The 18,412-nt window shown below is 37.3% G+C and overlaps 1 protein-coding gene across 50 annotated transcripts in view; it reads right to left on the reverse strand.

The window, feature by feature from the left end:
• SMG7 (SMG7 nonsense mediated mRNA decay factor) overlaps window positions 1-18,412 on the reverse strand; it is a 79,763-nt gene that overhangs the window by 40,965 nt on the left and 20,386 nt on the right. For 15 of the 50 annotated variants that reach the window (XM_081492462.1, XM_081492441.1, XM_081492436.1 and 12 more), the window contains one exon: window positions 8,373-8,511. The exons of 25 other annotated variants lie outside the window; for them this stretch is intronic. In XM_081492462.1, the coding sequence (XP_081348588.1) occupies window positions 8,373-8,488 (116 nt within the window). In that variant the 5' untranslated portion in view covers window positions 8,489-8,511. Of the gene's footprint in view, window positions 1-8,343; window positions 8,512-18,412 lie in introns of all 50 variants that reach the window. 10 more of the 50 variants (XM_081492463.1, XM_081492437.1, XM_081492448.1 and 7 more) reach the window with 2 other exon arrangements.

Genomic DNA, 18,412 nt, shown 5'->3' on the forward strand with positions numbered 1-18,412 from the left:
GTGTTTTGTACATTACTAGAAGTATCATGGCTTCCCAGTTGTGAAAAGCAGACACCTGGAAGTCATCCATGACAACATTCTCTCAAATCCCTGGTAATCTATCAGTGCCAAAGAATTTTACCTACTAAATACATCTTGAATTTGTAATTCTCCCTTTACTTCTTTTTCAGCCACTATCATTCAAGTTATAACCATCCACTGCCTGGACTATAGCAAAGCCGCCAAATTCTTTTCTCCAGTTCACTCTTGTCTCCTTTCATTCTGCTTGCTCTTCTACTATCAGAGGGATCTTTAAAACATGCAAATTTGGCCTCATCAACTGTCCTCTTGAAACCTTTTAATGATGTCCCATTGCCTTTAGGGTGAAAACCAAGATCTTTAGCAAAGTGGTCTACAAAGCCCTCTGCACTCTGAAGAGTCTCTGTACTCTACTTCTACCATTATTCTGTTCTCTCCTTGATCTTTTTGCTCCAGAGCCTGGACTTCTTTCTGGATTCTCCAATCTGCTTGGCTCCCTTCACACTCAAAGCCTTTGTAAAGACCAGTCCTTTTAAGAGAAATACCTCTTCCCCTCTTTGTCTACTTAATTACTCATCCTTTGTCTCAGTCACAGACATTACTTCCCGAAGAAGCTTTATTAAAACCCTACATATGTGTGTGTGTGTGTGTTAGCTGGTCGGTCATGTCCGACTCTTTGTGATCTCATGGACTGTAGCCTGCCAGGCTCCTCTGTCCAAGGAATTTTCCAGGCAAGAATACTGGAGTGGCTTGCCATTCCCTTCTCCAGGGGATCTTCCCGACCTAGGGATTGAACCCAGGTCTCCTGCACTGCAGGCAGATTCTTTACCATCTGAGCCACCAGGGAAGCCCTTGAACCCTACATACATGAAGGATATTCTTGTTTTATGTTCTCAAAGCACTTGTATTTTTTCTTTATAGTACATATCACAGATTTTAATGCTCACCATCACAACTCCTATGCCTACACAGTGGGCATTCAACAAATATTTTTTAAGTGAAGAAAGGAAAAAGGCTAACTTACAGTCATATACTATAAAAAGGTAAGAATATAAAGTTAAGAGATTTCCATTTTTAAAAACAAAATCTGACATAAAAGCTAGAGAACAGAGACTCTAAAATTTTTACTGTAAATGTTTATTAAATATCAATTGTGAATTTTAGTTTCATCAAAATATAACATGAATCTTTTTTCTTAGCTTTTAAGAAGTTTTTAAACTATATTTTTTTAAATTCAGCTTCCAAATATAACAGAAGCAGAATAGGATGCTATAAAAACCACAAGCCATATAAGAACTATCACTATAAATGAACAATATCAAATACACAGCAATACTTAATCCTAAAAGATAACATCACATCAAATTCCATTATCCATTCAGCCTAGTTTTACTGTTTGCTTTGAGTGCTAAAGTTTTGCCATTTAAAAAAAAAAAAAAAACTTCACAAAGTAGCTGTTTTATGTCCTTAAAACCTAAGATCATTATTTAGGAACACCTCACCTCTTAACCTACCAGTGTCACAACCTCCTCTCCTGCCGACACCCGAACCTAATTAGAGTACTAACTGATGAACTTTATACTGAGACAACCAGCGGTATTTCTGCATCTTCATTAGATTCAGTAACCTTTCATTCTGAGTAGCCAAGTTACTAAGGATATATTTTACAATGTTTCCATATCTTACCTAAAAACACATACTCTAGTATATATAAGATACACTGAGAATCATGTGTCTATAGATTGTTTTCTCATTCCAAACAAGATTTGCTTGTAAAGATGAACAAATACTATTTTGGTATGCTAAGATCTGCCTAATGAGGAAACCAATTTCCAGCCAAATGAAGATTATATTGAGTGTATAACAGGAACTATTTCCAAATAATCTGCTTCTCTGATAGGCCATCAGTAAGAGAAAAATATAATTCTAACAGATTCTATAATTCTAACAGATTCTGGAACAAGCTTCCACTGATAAAAGATCAAAATTTCACTATACATTTTTATATAACCTGTCCAAGAAATATGTAAAACTAAAAATCTAAACACAAACAAAAGTGCAAAGATGTCATAAAAACTATCTGACATGAATGTTCAAGCATTTTGAAATCTCAAGAGTTTTGATACCTCAAGAATGACTAGGGAAGAGATGCTCACCGCTGAGCACAGTTCCCTCCTAGGTTCTGAAAGAGACACGTGGTAATGACTAAAATAACTCTGCTAAACTGAAATGGTAAAGAGAGTTAGAAAATAAAACTGTGGGAGATAGCCACTATGATTCCCATACCATAAACAAGGAAACTGAAGCTCTGAAATGTGGAAATAATTTGTCCATTATCACAAAGCAACTAGGTACAATTAAGTACAAACTTAGTTCCAACTCTGAAGTTCAAGTTATTTTTATTTCAAGATGGAATTAAAAATTCTATGACATAAAAAGCTAACACAGACTTATCTAGGTTCAGTTTCATGCTCTGTTGATTAAACCTTAACATTTAAGTCAACTAGTCTAAATTGAGGATCAGTTCACAAAAAATGAAAAACAAACCAAAAAAAAGATCAGTTCATATTAGGAAACAAATACCTGGGATTTTTACCAGAAAGACCACAAGAAGTCAAATTCATATTCTCGTGCAGTGGTCAGACTGTGGATAAAATTTCCTCCTTCACAATGGATCAATTTTCGTAAATACATGTTATTGGAACAGTCTTGCCTATTCATGTACGTATCATCGATAGCTGCTTTCTGCTACAAGGGCAGAGGTGAGTAGTTAAGATGAAGACTACATGTCTTGTCAAGCCTAAAACAGTTACTATCGGCCCCTTTACAGAAGAGGTTTGGCTCTCCTGCTCCAGGGAGTATTTGATCAAAAACAAGAAGTCGAATATGTATAAATCCCCAAACCAGATAGTTTTCCCATATGCTACTGCTGCTACTGCTAAGTCGCTTCAGTCGTGTCCTACTCTGTGCGACCCCATGGACGGCAGCTCACCAGGCTCCGCCGTCCCTAGGATTCTCCAGGCAAGAATACTGGAGTGGGTTGCCATTTCCTTCTCCAGCGCATGAAAGGGAAAAGTGAAAGTGAAGTTGCTCAGTCGTGTCCGACTCGTAGCGACCCCATGGACTGTAGCCTACCAGGCTCCTCCATCCATGGGATTTTCTAGGCAAGAGTACTGGAGTGGGGTGCCATTGCCTTCTCCGTTTCCCATATGAGGAATCATCAATAATAGTCTCCTCTCCTCAGAGTAAAGATCTATTTTTATTTGTTAACATCATAATGTCACAAAGAAGACTGTTTAAAAATAAGTTTTTTTAGATGGTGTATAATACATGAGAAATCAACAGATATGTGATCTTAAACCAACTGCTTTCATAAAGATTAGTACAAAATTTGCTACTTGATTATTTTACTTTTTTTATAAAAAGAAAATACTGTACCTCAACAACCTATTGGTTTTGTTAAAGATCAATATTATTACAGATTAATACTACAATGCTTATATAAAGAGATATTAGTTTTCAAATGTTTCCTCTTGGCTTCTAGAAGGTGTGGCTGCATGAATTCTTTTTTATTCTTACTTTAAGCTGAAGGAATTAATAAAAAGAATGAATGAAGAATCCAAGAATTAAAATCATCATGCCTTCAATAATAAAACAGCACTATTTAAAATACAAAACTTTCAAAATACTAAATATATTGTCTGTTTGTAAATAATAAAAATTAAGCACTTCTATCAAACAAGAAAAAAGAAAAAGCCATTTAAAGGCTGAACAAAATCTGAAGCATTCAGTGATAACCAAATATGTTTAAAGCCAACCATGTGAAACAATACTCTTGGAGACCACAGTGAGCATCAAGATCTATAAATACATTTAACACATTCTAATGCACTAGGTATACTAAAATAGCTAACACTATATTTAGCACTTATTATTGCCGCATTGTTCTAAAGTAAGGGTTTGCCATAAAGTAATCATTTAACCCTCACTATGTACTATTATTGCTCCCAACTTTATAGCTGAAGAAACCTAAGGAGATAGAGGTTAAGTAACATGCCCAAGGTCATCAAGTTAGCAAGTAGTAGAGGTAGCATTTTAACACACTGATTTCAGAGGCTAACTCCTAACCATTGCATCACAGTTCCTCTCTTATACAAGATTGTAAGGGGGGCAGGCCGGAATGTTTGATACTAAAAGCCCAAGGAACTGGGGCTTTCAAAAATTAAACATTTTACAGTAATTTTTTTATAATGTCACTAGAGGAAAAAACTAGTTAATGGTAATCTTAACAAATAGTTTGATTATAAATACCACTGATACAACAATGCAAGGTAACAAATACAGAATAATCTCTCAAGATCACACATTATATTCATGGCTTAAAAATATACAAGTTATTTCCAAGTAAGGGGCAAATACAATGGAGGATTCCTTTCACCTGGACCAACACCCTTTCATCTATGAGAAGAATACAGGAATATAAGCCAATATCCTCTAAACTCACAGTTGAGGAGAGATGAATTAGTCTCTTTTGTTTTGGGAGTCAACACTTCTTTTTTTGTGTGAAATTTAAATAAAAGCCACAGCACATCTTATTTCAAGATAATTTACTTATTTCCATAAAGTACTAAGGAGTATTCAGGATATGAGCAGCCATCAGTTATGACCATAAACATAATAACCTGGATAATTATTTGTGTTAAATACCAGGCCAGGGAGTAGGCACTAGAAGGCAAGTACGTGCTTACAAACGCAGATGCACACACACACACACACACACCCCTGAGATCTTTAAGGTAACATCAAACCTCACAGACATTCCTGAGATCTTTAAGGTAACACCAAGTCTCAAAGTATTAATCAGAAAAAAATAAATCGTGCTGCTCTACTGTTGAATTTCACATAGAAAAATAACATCTACGGAAATGCTGCTCCTAAAGGAGCTTCTCAGTAAGAGATAAGAAAAATACTAACTTGTTTCCTCTCTCTATGGCACTTGACAGTCTAGCACAAATTTTCAAATCTCCCGACATTCCACTGCTCTGTATTACAACATTCATTCAATAATCTATACTATTTGAACATGTGTACCTATATAAACGGCCAATTCTGGTCTAGGAATCTCAAAGCATGAGAAGGAATTACTTTTCCAGGCAAAGAAAATATCACAAAAGAAAAACAAAGCTAAGCCAGTGAAGGAGGTAGACTGATGCAGCAAATGCAGGGTAGGAAGCTACAGGTGAGTTGGAGAATCACAGCAGACTGCGGACTGTGAGGCTGTGGATGACATGTTAAGGGGCTCAGGTTCTGTCTTTTAACTACTAGGAAATCAATGCTGGGTTTTAAGCAGGGGTATAGCATTGTCAGAATTGCTTTTTTAAATGATTACAACAACAAGATGCAGGGAAGATGGGGTTTAAAAGGGCAAGACTGGAGGTAAGGAAGTGAAGGAAATGAATGGACGGAAATGAGGTGGAGGCATGAATGGATGGAAACGCCTAGATTCGAGAAATACTTGGAAGCAAAATCAGCAGAAGATAAAGCAGAGGAAACCATCTAAGATCGTCCCCAAATTCTTGCTTTGCACATCTGGGTATCTGACTAAGTGGGGGTGAGCAAGCAGACACTTAAGAGGTGAGTGTCAAGCAGAGGGGAGACATCAAGACTATGGACATAATGCTGAAGTGATCAGCACACAGATGGCAGTTAAAACCATGGGAATAACTGTAATTGCCCAGAAAGGCAGAAGGGTGGTGCAAGCTCCCTGTCTTCATTCTTAAAAGGCAGATAAAAGAATGAAGACCACCAAGAAGAAACTCACAGGCACATGACGGCAAAAGAGGAGGATAAACAGGAAGGGCAGTCAACAATATCACAGGCAGTAGGTAAGTACTCTAAGGACTGGAGGGTGTGTTGGATTTAGTGCAATAAGGGTTAATGACTGCCTTGTCAGAGAAAGAAAAAATGTCAAATTGTAGGGAGAATGAGGAACAAATAAGAGGGAGAAGTTTAAGTCAACTCTTAAGACACTGTGCTGTTTAACAGAGAAAAAAAGGGGGCCACAGGTAAAAGTTTCTTTTTCTCCAATGGGAGAGACCTGAACATGTTCAGAATGAAGAAAAGAAGCCGGCAGAAGTGAAAAGAATGAAGATATAGGAAAGAACAGGAGCGATACAGCATGGTTCTGGAAAAGATGGAAAGACCTGAGAATATGAAAAAGACAGGAGGCAAGACTGGCTTTGAAAAGAGACAGGATGAAATTGAAGGAAAGTAATATTAGAAAGAATTGTGCTAGGAAAATTTGGGAGTAGGGCAGGGTGGAGAGATGGCCAGAGAATTCACCGCTACATTGCCTCAAATTCAGAGATAAAGCAGGAGATCAGATCAGTGTCTAAAAGTAAGAGGGAGATTAACTGAGGAGAATGGTGAACCTATGGGATAATAACAAAATGAACAGGTAAAAGAACTGAGAAAAAGTGATAAGTACAGTATGGATCACACACAAAGAAAAAATGTGAGAAGACAGTGTTCAGGACTATACCTCCAGCACTCAGAACAATGCCTGGTATGTCACAGCTGTTCACTAAAATTTTGTTGAATTAATGAATGGTAAAATGTGTATCATACTAAGGCAATTTCATATAACACAAAATGATACAGAAGAAAAAAGACTTAGGTCTGAATCTGGGTTTATATTAATAGTGCTACCTTGGAGTTTCTTTTTAAGAAACCTCATCTTCCTCATAAAACAGGGATACAAGCTCCCTTTCAGAGTTGCTATCAGGAGTAAACAAAACAGGTAAGTTTCATAAAAGAACATAGGTGATAACTCCAAGTTGTTGTTGTTGAGTCACTAAGTCATATCTGACTCTTTGAGACCCCATGGACTGCAGCACGGCAGGCTTCCCTGTTCTTCACTATCGCCTGGAGTTTGCTCAAATCCATGTCCATTGAGATAACTCCAAGAGAGAGGGTTCACCTGTGACATGAATACTTCAGTGACCACCAAATTACTTTTGTTAACGGGGTCACTGACATAGGATCCTTTCTGAAGCAACATACTAGGTTGAAGATGGCAACATTCCAAGCTGGAGGTCAAAAATCCTGGGTCATCTATCACCACATAATGCTAAGTAACAAAAGAGAACCTGAATGTCGTAATGACCACATTCTAGTATGCACAGAAAATAAAAACAAGAGATTAGTATGTAAAAATTGCAAAGGACTTACATTATTGTATTTTTTGTTTCTTCTCAAACATTAGTTTTGATTATATAAAACTTAAAGAAATACAGTTTAAAGTTGGATCCACGAACACATTTTTCTCCTCTCCAAACATTAGTTTTGATGACATAGCTTAGGCAAATACAGTTAAAAATTGGACCTGACAGCACATCAAGCAAACTGTGAATTACAGAATGCCATCCAAGCTCATCGCCTAAGAATTAATCAATGGCTTAAATAATAATACAGTTGATCATTTACTATTTGCCAGGTGCTGTTTATGTGCTACTATATATTATTAAACCTTTAATTCTCACAAGAAATCTATCAGGTAAGTAACAATACTATTCCCAGTTTTCTGATGAAGAAAAAGTTAAATAACCTGCCCCAAATCACACAACTGGGAAGTGGCCGAGTTTGGGTTCCACCCTGCAGTCCGGTTCCAGAGCTCATAAGTGTTATATAATAAAGCAAGGATTCTGGAATGGCCTGGCTCTACATGTCACTGTCATGGTATTAACTTGTAGGGACAACCAGCACTTCACATTTAAAAGTCTCATCTCTGACATCAAGCACCTTCACACTATCATTTAAACTGATACAAGCTACTATGAGAAGAGTTCCCAGCTCACCATGTGGGTGGAGAGGGCTTCTCTTGCACACCATCATACAGGCATCTAGAAGGCCTGACTATATGCAGGCTAACACACAGAAGCAAGAACTGAGGTTCCCTGTATTCAAATGAGCTGCTATATATGTAATCCAAAACAGGAATTTTTATTCTAAAGGATAGTCCACCACAAGATAAATCACACGCCCCTATGCTTGCCATAAATATTCAGAGACCACATATGCAAACATAAGATTTACATTTACGTTACTAAATGTTTAAAAATTTTCTTTGGACTGTAAGATATAAATGCTCATGACAAAGTAAACACACAAGGTTCTTATGAGGCTGCATAAGTTAAAACAAAAAACCCCTTAGCACTCCCTCCCCCATCCCAGCCAATATCAAATGCTTCAGAAAGCTTCTAATTTTTCTACTAGTGTTCATAGTATGTGAACACTTTAACATATCTCTAAAAGGAATACAAACACGTAGAAATCCCTTGTAATTTTTATCCTACCTAATATTACTTGATTTCAGATGCTCTTCTGATTTCAAGTTTCCGGTCCTCATCTGGGACTTAAATGAAACGTTTTCTCCCACAATGACTATCTGCAAGAACATCCAATTTCTCATAAGGTAGAATGGTTTAAGACATTCTAGATAGAGGAGAGGAGGAAAATATGAGTTAACCCACAATAACAGAGAACCCCCTTGAAGAAAGTTATTTTCTCTTTAAAATGATCAATGTCAAAGGCAAAAGGAAAGATATTATAGCTTTTTTCCTTTTTATATTTAGAGTCTGAGAGTACACATTTTAAAATTCTGTTTTGTATATACCTAAAATTCTAGTTTGGGATCCAACTGTTATTCTAATCTCCCTGCCTGGAAGCCGAGTGATCTCTAAAGGACAAACAGGTATCAGTTACCAGAAGGGTTCTTGTGGTACCAAGGTTCAGGAGCAGATGGCTGGTCCAAACTGGACTACGTATGGAAGGAAAAACATGTAAAGCAATTAAACCACAATTACAGAGGTACAAAAAAAGCTTACATTCTGAGACCAGCTACAAGGCAGGTATTTAGATTTTCAGTCATTCAATGAACAACGTATGTGTGCTAAGTTGCTTTAGTCATGTCCGACTCTTTGCAACCCTACGGACTTGTAGCCCACCAGGCTCCTCTGTCCACGGGATTCTCCAGGCAAGAATACTGGTTGCCATGCCCTTCTCCAACGGATCTTTCCGACCCACGGATTGAACCTTTGTCTCTTATGTCTCCTGCACTGGCAGATGGGTTCTTTACCACTAGCACCACCTATGAAGCCCTAATGAATAATAATTTGGTTATTTCTCTGCACTAAATAGAGTTGTTAAGGACTAGGTATACAATGATAAACAAAACATTACAGCTCCTACCAGATTTAAATTCTAATGTGGAGACAGCCCAACAGGAAAGAGGAGGCAGCAGAAGGTAGTGGTTAAAGGCATGGGCTTGGATATCACACTGTCCTCAACGGCATGCTGGGAATAACTCAAGCCACTTGCACAATTTCTTTCAGACACCAATTTAACTTAAAGATTTGGGCAAAATAAATTGAGTAATTATTATTAAATACTGATAACTGCTTACATTTAAAATTATTACGTGGCAGATTCTATACTAAATGCTTTATACATTGATCTCACAGAATGGGAAAATAAAATGTCGTAGTTGAGTATCATATTCAGACTGCCTGGGTTCAAACCCCACTCTGCTATTTACTAGCTGTGTAACTTTAGGAAAATTACTTCTCTATGCCCTAATTTTACCAGCAGTAAGAAAGACATAATAAAAGTACCCACTTCATTGAGATGTTTTGAGGATTAAATGAGGTAACAGAAATAAAACATCTAGGATTGCTCCTTGTTATATAAGCCCTCAAAAGCTGTTAGTTATTATTGTCATTATTATCATTATTGGTATTATTACTCTTCCCAACAATCCTAAGACATAAATGCTATTATTATCCTCATTTTAAAACTAGGAAATTGAAGCTAAGAATGCACATTAATTGATTCTAGCATAGAAGACAAAGTTATTCATAATTTTAAACAATAAAACATCAATATTAAGAGAAATTTCAAACATGCAGGATGTCTATGTGGACTCTGGATCCATACTTCCAACACATATATTTAATCACCTGTGACTTTAGTTGTACTTTAGTGGAAAAGACTAGGAGAAAATACCTCATGACAAAACCCAAGTTCACTGGTACAGCATGTTAAGTCCCACAGCTTCCAACTATGTATGTTAGGACCCAATAAAACCAAATTACTTTTAGTTCCCTGCTGTTGTGCCCCACTGCATCTTGATTCATGCTTTCACTGAACCTGAAATGCCTTTCCCCTTCCTTCTTTGTCTGGTTAACCCACTCTTGTATTTTAAGACTCAGCAACTCCTGCAAGAGGGACATGGCTTGGCCAAGAATTCCCAATGAACCGTGATGCCCACTTCTGTAACAGCACTCACAGCACTATCATCAAGTTATTCGTTCACACATTTCCTGCACTAGATATTATTTATTCTATTAGATGATGTAGGCTAGGATGGTGGTTTTCAACACTATTGGACTCAATGCTTAAAAAAAAAGACATTCTTTGCAACAATGCTTTTATCTTCCTGAAATAAAATACAAGATGATATAAACTATTTATTTAACATATTAAAATGAATAACTAAATGCCTTCTACAAGGAAAAATAAAAAGAAAGAAATTTTTAATAAAACTAGTATCACAATATACAAATGGTCAGGTAAGACTATTCTTGAAGAAATAATGAAGTTATCAACGCTTGTACATAACATGTGGCTTGTGGTATCTCAGTCTCCCAGACCAGAGACTAAACCTGGGTCGAGGGCAGTTAAAGTGCCAAGTCTTAATCACTGGACCACTAGGGAGTTCCTATATATACTGTTAAGAGAAGGTTAACACAATTCCAAAGACAGAAAATGAAAGTAAAAACCTGAGTAGACATTAGAATTAAAATGAGTTTCAACGTAAGTAACAGCAAATCAAATTTACTGGAAATGTTAAGAGAAAAATAACCTGACATGGGAACAGCATGACAAGACAAAGTATAAACAGCTGAGCTGAAGAAAATAAGGGTGTGACTGTATCCCTTGATAGGTAAGTAGGAAACAAATATTAGGTTGGAAAAAAACACAGTGAACAATCCTTTATATGATGTAAAACGCCATATAAATTTAGGTTAGGGAAAAGTAAAGTGGTGGTGGCGGTTGAGTCACTAAGTTGTGTGTGACTCTTGCGACCCCATGGACTGTAGCCCGCCAGGCTCCTCTGTCCATGGGATTCTCCAGGCAAGAATACTGGAGTGGAGTATAACATGGGATATGGACAAGTTAATTAACTCATCCAGCAATATTAAGATACTGTCTGATTTAACTAAAATAATCTGTACACTATTATGGTATATATAAAAATTTCTATATATGGTGGTTTCTTCTGTGGTCTCTGAAATTTAAGAGATATAAAAAAAGTCAAATCTGACTTTTCCACCCAAGAACCATTATTTAATCTTTACTTCCAGACATCAGTTTACCTAGTCAGGTTCCTTTTTTCTTTATTATTTACCTATTTGTTGTCTACAGAAAGGGGTGACGCATTATCATCAAATAATCTAACAAACCTGATACAAATCATAGAGGGCCTATGGTAGACTGTTATATTAATGGCCCCCAATGAATCACACACCTCCTGGCATCTGTACCATTGTGAACTCTCTTCACACAGTGGCCTTGGGGTTGGCCGTGTGACTGACTTTGGCCAATACTTCAGGAAGTGTGACACAAATGGAGGCTTGACAAGCACTTGTGCACTTGGGCTTGCCCTGCTGTCACACCTTCATAATGTTACAAAGCAGAGGAGATGGACGACTTGGAAAGAGGAGACCCCATTTTTCCACCTATCACACCCATCTCAGTTGATAGTTCAGACATTTGAGTGAGGCCATCTTGGACCATTCAGGACATGGAGCCACTGGATGACTAGTCATCCAACTTGACCTAGATAGTCTGAGAGTTTTGGAGATTTTGAGCAAAGAAGCTCAATGACCTAACCTAGATTTTAACATGTTTCATTGAGCCACTATGTCAAGAATTTACTGGCTTGAACCAGTAGGCAGCAATGGAGAGAATAAAATGTGATCGGACTTTGACCAACAGGGTTTGCTGAGTGAAATTTTACAGAGAGAGAGAGAGACGGGAATCAAAAATGATTCATGAGGATTTGTCGTTTACTAGCTAAAGATAAAAGTAGGCGTAGGGTAAAGAGTTCATTCTGGAAACAATGCTTGGCACATGGTGTTATATACACCACTTGCGATTGTTTTTTACAATAATGATAACTTTAAGATATATTATACATCCATGTGAATGTATACTAGCAGTTATTAAAGAATCTGACATTTGAAGGAAAGATATGTAACCACAGAAATCCATCTTGGGAGTCATCAGCACAAGGCAAGAAATGACAAGGAAATAGTAAAAAGGCAGAGAATTAATGACCATAGAGAAAGGAGGGAAAGTTGCTGAAGTTCTGTGGTGTAGCGGAAGCCAAATGAAGAGCGAGCTTCAAGAAAAGAGGGTAGAATCAGTAAGTGCTGCTGATGCAGCAAGTAAAATGAGGCCTGAGAACTGACCACTGGATTCAGTATGTGGAAGTCACTGAGGATCTCGTTAGGAACAATGAGGGCAGTGAAGGGGGAGGATCAGCCCATAGACTGACTTTAATAGAAAATAGGACGAAAGGAACAGAGACTAAAACTGAGTTTAGATACCTTTTTCTGGGAAGGAGAGGCAGTAGAGGGAGATGTGAGGGTGAAAAGTTTTTAAGATGGAATATATGTTTTTTTATGGGATGGAATAGGATAAATAACAAGAGAAGGATTTAATGGAGGAAAAAAAAAGGCTGAAAACAAAGTCTCATGAATGCCAGAGGAGGTTATACGAGTTTGTTTAAATATAATACAGTTTAAAAGGCAAAAAGACCCCTGAATGAAAGAAAAAAGCTTGAAGTGAATTATATAAAGAAAGACAACTAATAATCAGTGAGGACTAGGGTGAATGGCAAGTAGATTACATAAACCATTCTCAATTTAACTTTCATAGCACCTGAAGTAACTACCATTTTTTCGGTTTTATAAACAAAGACTCAAGAGATTTTAGGAAACTTGCCCAAGATCACAAAGGTAGTAAATGCTAGGACTGAGGTTCAAATCCAAGTGTATCAGAATTCCAGAACCTTGCTGTTGCTATTCAGTCGCTAAGTCATGTCCAACTCTTTGTGACCCCATGGACTGTAGCATGCCAGTCTCCTCTGTCCTCCACAGAGTTTGCTCAAATTCATATCCATTTGAGTTGGTGATATTATCTAACCATCTCATCTTTTGCTTTCAGTATTTCCCAGTATCAGGGTCTTTTCCAAAGAGTCATCTCTTTGCATCAGGTGGCCAAAGTATTGGAGCTTCAGCCTGAGTCCTTCCAATGAATATCCAAGGTTGACTTACTTTAGGATTCAGTTCAGTTCAGTTGCTCAGTCATGTCCAACTCTTTGAGACCCCATGGACTGCGGCATATCAGGCTTTCCTGTCCATCACCAACTCTCAGAGCTTGCTCAAACTCATGTCCATCAAGTCAGTGATGCCATCCAACCATCTCATCCTCTGTCGTCCCCTTCTCCTCCTGCCTTCAATCTTTCCCAGCATCAGAGTCTTTTCTAATGAGTCCATTCTTCACAGCAGGTGGCCAAAGTATTGGAGTTTCAGCTTCAGCATCAGTCCTTCCAAAGAATATTCAGGACTGATCTCCTTTAGGACTGACTCGTTTGCTCTCCTTGCAGTCCAAGGAAGTCTCAAGAGTCTTCTCCAGCACCACAATTGGAAAGCATCAATTCTTCGGCACTCAGACTTCTTTATGGTTCAACTCTCGCATCAGTTTATGACTACTGGAAAAACCATAGCTTTGACTATACGTACCTTTGTTGGCAAAGCTTTTTAATACACTCTAGGTTTGGCATAGGTTTCCTTCCAAGGAACAAGCATCTTTTAATTTCATGGCTTCAGTAACTACCCACAGTGATTTTGGAGTCCAAGAAGATAAAATCTGTCACTGCTTCCACATTTTGCCCTATTTGCCATGAAGTGATGGAACCAGATGCCACGACCTTAGTCTTTTATAATGTTGAGTTTCAAGCCAGTTTTTTCACTCTCCTCTTTCACCCTCATCAAGAGGCTCGTTAGTTCCTCTTTGCTTTCTGTTGTTAGAGTGGTGTCATCTGCGTATCTGATAACCTAAACTTCACTTATTCATTATTCCATAATACAATACAGACCTCAATTTTCAACAGTTCACATATTCAAAGTTAAATTGTGAATATATTATTGCTTATGATTTTATTCAGAGCTTGCCTTTTTTAATAGCTTTAATTTTTAAAGCTTCTGCTCTTCAACATAGACCATTAAAAAAAGTGAGAAACCAAGCTAATGTGTATGTGTATATATAAACACATACAAAGGCTTTACATTCAAAACATATTAAAGAGAACTCAGTAATAAGACAATCCAATTTGAAAAGTGGGCTAATGATTTAGATACTACAAAAGAAGATACACAAATGGCCAATAAGCACATGAAACGGTGCTTAACATCTTCAGTTGTCTGAAAATGCAAGTCTACGAGATACCAATGCATGTGCATTGGAATAGTGAAAATCAAAGAGATCATCAATATCAAATATTGAAAGAAAGGATATGGAATAATTAGAACCCTTGTAACACTGCTGCTGTTGCTAAGTCGTTTCAGTCGTGTCCGACTCTGTGCGACCCCACAGATGGCAGCCCACCAGGCTCCTCCATCCCTGGGATTCTCCAGGCAAGAACACTGGAGCGGGTTGCCATTTCCTTCTCCATGTAACACTGCTACTAAGAGTAAAAACATCATCGCGTTGGGAAAAAGCTTGGTAATTTTTAATAAAGTTGTACATGTACTTACTATATGACTTAGCAATTCCACTCCTAGGTATTTACCAAAAGAAATGAAAACATGTCCATGAAAAGACTTTTATATTACATTCCTAAAGCTTTACTCACAGTGGCAGAAAAGTAGACACAACCCAAAGGCTCATTAAAAGGTGAATGGATAAATAAATTGTGGCAGTCATAAGATGAAACAGTTGTTGTTAAGTCACTCAGTCATGTCTGCCTCTTTGCGACCCCATGGACTGCAGCACATCAGGCTTCTCTGTCCATCACCATATCTGGGCGCTTGCTCAAACTCATGTCCATTGAGTCAGTGGTGCCATCCAACCATCTCATCTCTGTTGTCCCCTTTTCCTCCTGCCTTCACTCTTTCCCAGCATCAGGGTCTTTTCTAATGAGTCAGTTCTTCACATCAAGTGGCCAAAGTATTGGGGTTTCAGCTTCAGCATCAGTCCCTCCAATGAATATTCAGGCCTGATTTCCTTTAGGATTGACTAGTTTGACCTCCTTCCTGTCCAAGGGACTCTCAAGAGTCTTCTCCAACACCACAGTTCAAAAGCATCAGTTCTTCGACACTCAGCTTTCCTTATGGTCCAACTCTAACATCCATACATGACTACTAGAAAAACCACAGCTTTGACTATATGGACCTTCGTCGGCAAAGTAATGCCTCTGCTTTTTAACATGCTGTCTAGGTTGGTCATAGCTTTTCTTTCAAGGAGCAAGCGTATTTTAATTTCATGGCTGCAGTCACCATCTGCAGTGATTTTGGAGCCCCCCAAAATAAAGTTTGTCACTGTTCCCACTGTTTCCCCATCTATTTGCCATGAAGTGATGCCATGATCTTAGTTTTTTAAGCCAGTTTTTTCACTCTCTTCTTTCACCTTCAGCAAGAGGCTTTTTAGTTCCTCTTTGCTTTCTGCTGTAAGGGTGGTATCACCTGCATATCTGAGGTTATTGATATTTCTCCCAGCAATCTTGATTCCAGCTGTGCTTCTCAACAATAAACAGGAACAAATTATTGACTCAAGCAACAAAGAGGATTATTCTCAAAAATATTACATCAAAAGAATTTGGACACAACAAGAGTATGCACTGTATTATTTCATTTATGAAGTTCTGGAACAAATGAAAGTAATCTTTCGTGATAAAAGTTGGAATAATGATTGCCTGAGACATAGAGAAACAAGTAGGGGTAAGGGCAGGACTGACTACAAAGGGGCCTGGGTGAACTTATTTTAGGATTTGGAAATGTTCTATACCTTAGCTAGGGCAGTGGTTAGAGGTATATGTTCATCAAAATTCATGACTGTGCACTTAAAATGAGTGTATTTTCATTATATATAATGATTACCTCAATTAATGTGATTTAAAACAGTATACATCACATGATCATAATCTGATTAAATTCATTACCTGTATATGCATAAAATGCATATCATATATTCATAAAAAACACTGGACAGTGTGAACAGTGCTGGTGGCAATTTAATATTACAGTTTTTTATTGTAACATTTTAATTTTACTCAATGTATAATACCTTTACAACAATAAATGACTGCTAAATATATCACTGTCCTAATAATCCAATTATTAAATATTTTAAGGTTAGAATGCTTTCTGCATAGAAAGCTTTTACTAGTCAGACTAAAATAATTTCCAATAAATAAATATCCTTTTCCATTAGGTTTAAATGTACTTCATTCCTTCCAGTCTAAATTTCCTTTGATCCTGCTATTCCCCTCAAGCATCCACCCTAATCCTTGCCTCTAAACTTTGTTAAAAGACAATATGTAAGTACGAGTTCACTTTCTCATTATCCCATCACTTTTAAACTTTCAATTAGATGTCCATCCTTACCACTGTTACAAATCTCTCATGGGTCAACAATGACTTTGCCCAATCTAGGAGCCTTTTCTCAGTCCTCATGTTTCCTGAACTCTGTAGTATTTCTCAATACTATATTGTACCAGCATTCTTTCAAACTTTAGCCCACATCAAAATAACACAAGAGATTTATAAAATGATTGCTGGACCTTATCCTCAAAGTTCTGATTCAGCAGGTCTGAGATAGGACACAAGAATTTGTATTTCTAATAAGTTCCCAGGTAATGATGCTGCTCCTAATCTGGGGACCACTCTTTGAGAACTACTCTATTAGAGTAAGCCTTCATTAAAGATTTCTGCACACTTAGCTGACCTTTCTTCTGCACACTTTCCTGACCCTTCCTACCTTTTAGATAGATCATTTCTTGCCTCTTTCTGCTTCCACCTATCTAGATTAACAAAGTCATTAAGAATGAAAGTTAAGCTTTATTATCACTTGGCACCTGTTCCCTAAGTGTCTAACCCTAATACCCTTATACTTCTATAATTCCTTCCCATATCTAACATCACCCACAATGAAAAGCTAAAAGCACTCTCATTACTTTTATTCAACCCAGTATTGAAAGTCCCAGCTGCAGCAATCAGACAAGAAAAAGAAATGAAAGGAATCCAAATTGGAAAGGAAGAAGTAAAACTGTGCAGGTAACATGCATGACATTATACATAAAAAACATTAAGGAAACCACCAAAAAAACCACTAGAACCCATCAATGAATTCCTTAAAGTTGCAGGACACAAAATTAATATACAGAAATCTGTTGCACTTCTAGACACTAACAACGAACTATAAGAAAGTGAAATTAAGGAAACAATTTCATTTATAATTACATCAAGAAGAATAAAATACCAAGGAATAAGCTTACCCAAGAAGGTAAAAGACTTGTACTTGAAAAACTGAAAAAACTGATTAAAGAAACTGAAGATGACATGAACAGATGGAAAGAATCAGTATTGTTAAAATGACCATACAATTCAAAGCAAGCTACAGATTCAATGCAATCCCTATCAAAATACCAATGGCATTTTTCACAAGACTAGAAGAAATAACTTAAAAATTTGTACAGAAACACATAACACCCTGAAAAGCCAAAGCAATCTTGAGAAAGAACAGAGCTGGAGGTTTCATGCACCCTGACTATATGACAAAGCCATGGTAATCAAAACAGTATGGTATTGGCATAAAAATAGTCACACAGATCAATGGAACAGAATAGAGAGCCCAGTAACAAACCCACACACTTAGGGTCAACTAATCAACAAGTGGTGCTGGAAAAATTGGACAGCTCCGTGTAGAAGAGTAAAATTAGAACACTTCCTCACACCCCATACAAAAATAAACTCAAAATGAATTAAAGACCTAAATGTAAGACTGGAAATCAGAAAATGCTTAGAAGAAAACATAGGCAGGACACTTTGACATAAATTTTGGCAATATTTTTTTTAGATCTGCCTCGTAAGGTAAAGGAAACAAAAATAAGTAAAATGGGATCTAATTAAACTTAACACATTATTGACCAGAGACATATTAATACATCTTTTGTTACCCAAATGTCACTTATTGGAGTGTTTCAATATTCACTTAATAGAAAAAATTGCCAGCTACAGGCGTTAGCATCTGCAAAAATCCCCTGGTCAAC

Source organism: Giraffa tippelskirchi, chromosome 5 (assembly GCF_054371585.1).
Source record: "Giraffa tippelskirchi isolate mGirTip1 chromosome 5, T2T-mGirTip1v1.2.pri, whole genome shotgun sequence".
Taxonomy (NCBI): Eukaryota; Metazoa; Chordata; class Mammalia; order Artiodactyla; family Giraffidae; genus Giraffa; species Giraffa tippelskirchi.